Below are 6,951 nucleotides of genomic sequence, written 5' to 3'. Positions count from 1 at the left end.
CTCAGCTACTCGGGAGGCTGAGGTGGGAGAGGGATCACCTGAGCCCAGGAGGTCAAGGTTACGGTGAGCTGACAGCCTGTCTCAAAACAAAAAACTAACAAAAACACCTTCCAGAAATGGTTCTTATGCTGTATTTGTTTTCCTTGGGGGAAAAACTAAAAAAAAAAAAAAAAAGAAAAACTCAAAAACCAGAAGGGCCTCATAGTCCAAAAATTGGGCTACGTACAATTCAGTGCTTCTACTGTTTGGTACACAGGACCCTTAGAGAAGCTCTCTCACAACAGGCTTAACTGAATGTTACCTTTCCTCCTGCTGTGACTGTTTCTTCATCCTGCTCATCTGCAAAACCAAAACACACAATTCATTTTCAAAACAGGTAAATGTTCTTTGGGTTATTTGGAAAATTAATGGTCTAAGAACTGATACTGGACAAAGAAAAGAAATGAAATAGAGCATTATAAAAGCAAAATCACTCTGAATAATTCACTAAATTAGAATTTTACACAGAATCACAGACGTAATTAGAAATTCAAAGCAAAGATCATTAAAAATTTCAAACAGTAGGGAATTTAATTACTACTTGAGCTAGTATCATAGTCATGATCTTAATAACAGATACAGGACTTGATTATGATTCTTGTCTCCTGGGTTTTGCTAAAATAACAACATTTTGGGTTCCAAAAGAATTGAGTAAAGAATGATGAATAAAAAAACAAGTGATAACCAATCCCTTACTAATCTTAGTAAGACAATGCCTTCTGAGGATACAGGGCTCAGCATGAGAGAAAGCCCAGGTAAAATTTATAAACTAGACAGTTGATTTCCACAGTGAAAAGCAAAACTGCCAGTACAGAATAGGAAAGAGGTAGTATTAAAGAACAACAAATTACATTATTATATGCCTGTAATATTTAAGCTTTTTATGACTACTGTGACAGTTGGCACTAGGTAAGGCATGATGAAGTTCAAAAAGAACACGGGATGCTGGGTGCAGCAGTGCACATCTACAGTCCCAGCTACTCTGGAGACTGAAGTGGGAGAATCACTCAAGGCCAGGAGTCCAAGTCTAGCCTGGGCAACAGAGCAAGATCTTATCTCTTATTTAAAAAAAAAAAAAAGGGGGTAGGGTGTGGTCGCTCACAGCTATAATACCAACACTTTTGGTGGCTGGTATGGGATATAGCAAAAATAAACAGAAATTTATCAGATTTTGAAAAATGCTATACAAAGAATAAACATAAATATATTAGAGAGGAAGTGGGTAGGCGGACACTTCAGAGTAAGTAAAGAGGTATCTCTGAAAAGTTGGCCTTTAAGTTGAAATGTTAAGAGATGAGAAAGACAAGGTAATTATTCCACAAAAAGGAAAGAACCAAATCAAAGGGCCTCCAGTTGGATTGGTTTGGTGACTTCACAAAACAGAAAGCCACTATGAAAACACATAAAGGCTGAGCAAAATAGACAAACCACAACAGCAAGTGCAGTGATACAAAGCACTGGCAGGAAACGTAAGACAGACCAGGACCGAAATCGGGGTTCTGCAAAATATTTGGAAAGAGGTTACTGAACCTCTTTAAATCTCCATTTCCTCACCAATAAAACAAAACAGTATAATAGTGAAGTGCAAACACATGTAGAACAAGATCTGACAACTACTCATGCCACCCAGAGATGGACATGGTGGCTTAATGTGTGAGTTAGTCACAAATACTTGCTAACAAGGAATAGGCGATTCTGGATGTGAAAAAAATACGGTATTAATTACCAGTAGGAGTTCTGCAGCTCTGCATAGTGACTATTTTTATCTAGGAAGTAACTAACAGAAAGAAATCTAGGTAAGGCTGCCAAAAACAAACACTTGGTCCACTGGACAATGGTAAACCATAGGATAACCAACCTCTTACTAGAAACTATTAGTTTGACTTAATAATCTCTCCCATTACTCAAATTACACATTTTTAGTCTGACAAATTTCATTCCCCAAGGTAGTCTTGGTACTCAATGGAAAGATACGTCTGATAATACTAAATTAGCTGATCCCTAAATGGTAATATTCAATAAATGTTCTCTTCCTTCTTTCAGATGTGAGAAAATATGCTCCACACCAAACTGAATCCCCTTCAGAGACCTGAAGAATGAAAGACCTATATTTGACAAGGTAGCATATAAGGCAGAACACAGAGCAGTTAAAACAACAGCTCTGGTCAGGCACGGTGGCTCACGCCTGTAATCCCAGCACTTTGGGAGGCTGAGGTGGGTGGGTCGCCTGAGGTCAGAATTTCAAGATCAGCCTGGCCAACATGGTGAAACCTTGTCTCTACTAAAAATACAAAAATTAGCCGGGCATGGTGGCAGGTGCCTGTAATCCCAGCTAGCTGGGAGGCTGAGGTAGGAGAATCACCTGAACCTGGGAAGTGGAGGTTGCAATGAGCCGAGATCACACTACTGCACTCCAGCCTGGGTGACAAGAGCGAGACTTCGTCTCAAAACAAAAAACAAAATACAACAGCTCTGAGAACAAAAATTTACAGTTGATGGATCACTATCCAAAATACCCACACATATCTGCCATCAATAATAATTGTAATTGCCAAGCGCGAAAGCTCACGCCTGTAATCCCAGCACTTTGGGAGACTGAGGTGGGTGATCACCTGAGGTCAGGAGTTCGAGATCAGTCTGGCCAACCTGGTGAAACCCCATCTCTACTAATAATACAAAAATTAGCTGGGCACGGTGGCACGTGCTTGTAGTCCCAGCTACTCAGGGGGCTGAGGCAGGAGAATCACTTGAACCCGGGAGGAGGAGGTTGCAGTGAGCCAAGATCGTGCCACTGCACTCCAGCCTTGGTAACAGACCGAGACTCCATCTCAGAAAATAATAATGACTGCAATTTATTCAAATACAGAATTCCTTAATTAGAAGATAGAATTGACGTCTCATTTTCTAAAAAAGGAGATCTTGAAAATCCCTTTCACGTTTAAAATTCCATAAAGTCAAACATTTAGTATATACTGAAAACATTAGGTTCTCCTTTACAAGTGAATAAAAGAGCCGAGACGGGCGGATCACGAGGTCAGGAGATGAAGACCATCCTGGCTAACACGGTGAAACCCTGTCTCTACTAAAAATACAAGAAAATTAGCCGGGCGAGGTGGCGGGTGCTTGTAGTCCCAGCTACTCGGGAGGCTGAGGCAGGAGAATGGCGTGAACCCGGGGGAGCGGAGCTTGCAGTGAGCCGAGATCGCGCCACTGCACTCCAGCCTGGGGCACAGAGCAAGACTCCGTCTCAAAAAAAAAAAAAAAAAAAAACAAGTGAATAAAAGAAATCAAGGCTATTGTCTCATCCACAACTCTCCAGAACAAAGATGTTTAAAACTACCCCTATTTAATTTTTAAAGAGAACAAGTGATTATACTTTTCTCTATTTTCCTGCAAAATCACTCAAGAATTACACCTTACTTGTGAAAATGTACTCTAAGACTTGGAAATACTAGGAAAAGATGATGTCATTCTCATTTTATACTGCTTAGAAACTTTAATTTGGCTTACAAAGTATTAACACTCCACAGATTTTTGTTCTAACAATACAATATCAATTTGCATACTATGTTACAAAAACAATTCTTTCAGCGACATTTGAAAAAGCACTTTAATTAGAACTATTTCGTTAAAACTCATATTCATATTCAATTATAATATTACCACCTTTGCTAGTTTGTAGAAAAATATGCTCCAACACGGGGAGATCACTAAGAATGGCAACAATGGATCACAGGAAATTAACTTTCCTACAACAGTAGCTACCCAAATCATAATGGCACTAAGAGTAAGCCACAGCTAATATCCTGCAGTGGTTAAGCACAAGTGTCACTTAAGAAAGGAGTATCGGCCAGTCACGGCGGCTCACGCCTGTAATCCCAGCACTTTGGGAGGCCGAGACAGGCAGATCATGAGGTCAGGAGTTCGAGACAGGCCTGATCAACATGGTGAAACCTCGTCTCTACTAAAAATACAAAAATTAGCTGGGCGTGGTGACGCGTGCCTGTAATCCCAGCTACTCAGGAGGCTGAAGCAGAATTGCTTAAACCCAGGAGGCAGAGTTCGCAGTGAGCCGAGGTCGTACCACTGCACTCTACCCTGGGCAACAGAGCGAGATTCTGTCTCAAGAAAAAAAAAAAAGAAAAGGAGTGTATCAAGCTGGGCATGGTGGTATGTGCCTACAATCCAAACTACTTGGAAGACTAAGGTGGGAAAATCGCTGGAGCCCAGACGTTTAAAGCTGTGGTGGTCTACATTACGCCACTGCACTCCAGGCTTACCAACAGAACAAGACCTTGTCTCTAAAAAACAGATAAAAATAAAGAAAGAATAGACTATCAAAGGAGATGACATATTCAAGAGAGAAAGCACAGACCATTGTATATTTTTGGGGGGAGCTGCTTACCTAGATCTGCTACAGTTCCTCCTTTAACAGGTGTATTTTCACTATCTTTCTTTAGGTTCACTAGAAAAACAAAAGAGTTATGTTTATGTGGGAAAGTTGTACTTCTTTTTAGAAAGAAAACAGAATAGGACATGATTAAATGACATGCATCTCACTACAACTGCGACACAATTCAGTATTTTCAGGTAAAAATCATAAGTCCAGATATGAAATATTTAGTAGACTATATTCTAATTACCCAAGCACTATGTATTTTCATCATAAAAGTAAACAATACAAAATACTCAACAAAACATGAAAATAATCTTTCAATCGCTTCCACAAAGTTTTTTTAATTGAAGTTTATGATGCATTTGTTTTGATTCTCACTTATATTCCATTCATTCATTTTAAAAAAAATTAAGGAAGAACTAATACCTTTTCAGTTTGTTTTGAGACAGGGACACAGTCTGTCGCCCAGGCTTGAGTGCAGTGGTGCGATCATGGCTCACCGCAGCCTTGACCTCCCAGGCTCAAGCAATCCTTTGATCTCAGGCTCCCAAGGAATTAGACTATGGGCACATGCCACCATACCTAGATAATTTTTTTATTTTTTATAGAAACATGGTTTCACCACGTTGCCTAGGCTAGTCTCGAACTCCTGAGCTCATGCAATCCACTCACATCAGCCTCCCAAAATGCCGGGATCACAGACATGAGCCACTGCGTCTGGCCAAACGAATCTTTTATACATCCATATGGACGTCAAAATATATCCTGAGGGTTTTTTAACTCTACGTAAATGTTATCAATACTGTGCTTAGTTCTTAGCACTGACCTTTCCACGTAAGAACTTTGAGTTACATTACATTTCTTTCATTTTTACAAGTCCACTGTGTCCATGGGTGGATGTAAGTTAACTGGCCCTACATTTGTGGAAACCATGTTTATTTTGAATATTTCACTGTTCAAAAACATTCTTTTGTAATTATCATTGTGGGCACATGTAATTATTTAAGATAAATTCTAAAAATAAAACACTGCAACTAAAGGTACACATTTTAAAATTTTAAAAACACAGTCAAGACCGGGTGAAATGGCTCATGCCTGTATTCCCAGCACTTTGGGAGGTTGAGGCAGGTGTATCATTTGAGGTCAGGAGTCTGAGACCAGCCTGACCAACATGGTGAAATTCCGTCTATACTAAAATACAAAAACTAGCTTGACATGGTGGTGTGCATCTGTAATCCCAGCTACTCAGGATGCTGAGGCAAGACAATCACTTGACCTGGGAGGTGGAGGTTGCAATGAGTGAGACTGCGCCACTGCATTCCAGCCTGGACAATACAGCGAGACTCAGATTCAAAAAGAACAAAAAACAACAACAAAAAAATACAGCCAAATTGCGTTAAACGTCTTCATTAATTTACACTTTCCATCAACAGTATTTGATAGTACTCATTCCTCAAAACTTTCACACTTTTCCATCTACCTTTTAGGTTTTCAAAATCTTATTGATGAAAACAGTGATCTGAAGACCTTGCCTATCTTTAAGTGACCATCTGTTCACACACTTCTTGGCCATGTATTTCTAACAAGTTACCAATCTGACATAATCAACAGTAAATACTTGGTCTAAGGGGTTCAGACTCTTTATACATTTTTAGTATTCTAGTCCTTTGTTATATGGGTAAATACTTTCTCCCAAAAAAAAAAAAACCTGTTTAAAGTGCTAAATTTCTTGTATTTTAACCTCAACTAGTTAACAGTGATTCTAAATATATTTGATGAGCTAAACACATAGTAACAGAAAAAAATGTGTGCCCATAAAATTCTTATGTTGAAACCCGACTGTAGTGTCCTGGCATTTAGAAGTGAGGCCTTTGGAAAATAATTAAGTCAGGAGGATAGGCCCCTCAAGAATGGGATTAATGCCTTGTAACTGGGTGTAGTGGCTCATGCTTTTAAGTCCTAGCTACTAGGGAGGCTGAGGCAGGAGAAACGCTTGAGCCTAGGAGGTAAAGGCTGCATGAGTTATGATTGCACAGCTGTATTCCAGTCTGGGTGTCAATGCAAGTATGCACTTTTAAATAATTAATTTTATGTTATGTGAAGTATATCTCAATTAAAACAATGCTATATTATGCATAAAATCATACACTGGAAAACTGAATGCCTGTTTTCTACTTCACCCTCAGCATCTGTCCCTATAGTGGTTGAATAAAAGTTACTTTGTCATCCAGGCGTAGTGGCTAATGCTTGTAATCCCAGAACTTTGGAAGGACAAGGCAGGCGGATCACCAAAGGTCAGGAGTTCCGACCAGCCTGGCCAACAAGGTGAAACCCTGTCTCTACTAAAAATACAAAACTTAGCTGGGCACGGTGGAAGGCACCTGTAATCCCAGCTACTAGGGAGGCTGAAGCAGGAGAATCACATGAACCTGGCAGAGGTTGCAGTGAGCAGAGATTGTGCCAACGCACTCCAGCCTGGGCAACAGAGCAAGACTGTCTCAAAAAAAAAAAAAAAA

The 6,951-nt window shown here is 39.8% G+C and overlaps 1 protein-coding gene across 2 annotated transcripts in view; it reads right to left on the bottom strand.

The window, feature by feature from the left end:
• The window catches only part of SMARCC1 (SWI/SNF related, matrix associated, actin dependent regulator of chromatin, subfamily c, member 1), a 226,385-nt gene that overhangs the window by 111,055 nt on the left and 108,379 nt on the right, over nucleotides 1-6,951 (bottom strand). For both annotated transcript variants that reach the window (XM_011981027.1, XM_011981028.1), the window contains exons 12-13: nucleotides 4,445-4,504; nucleotides 302-339 (exon numbers count right to left, since the gene is read on the bottom strand). In XM_011981027.1, the coding sequence (XP_011836417.1) occupies nucleotides 302-339; nucleotides 4,445-4,504 (98 nt within the window). The remainder of the gene's footprint in view (nucleotides 1-301; nucleotides 340-4,444; nucleotides 4,505-6,951) is intronic.

Source organism: Mandrillus leucophaeus, unplaced genomic scaffold (assembly GCF_000951045.1).
Source record: "Mandrillus leucophaeus isolate KB7577 unplaced genomic scaffold, Mleu.le_1.0 Scaffold22, whole genome shotgun sequence".
Lineage (NCBI taxonomy): Eukaryota > Metazoa > Chordata > Mammalia > Primates > Cercopithecidae > Mandrillus > Mandrillus leucophaeus.
The sequence above is the reverse complement of the archived record's forward strand: the minus strand, read 5'-3'. Positions and strand labels throughout refer to the sequence as shown.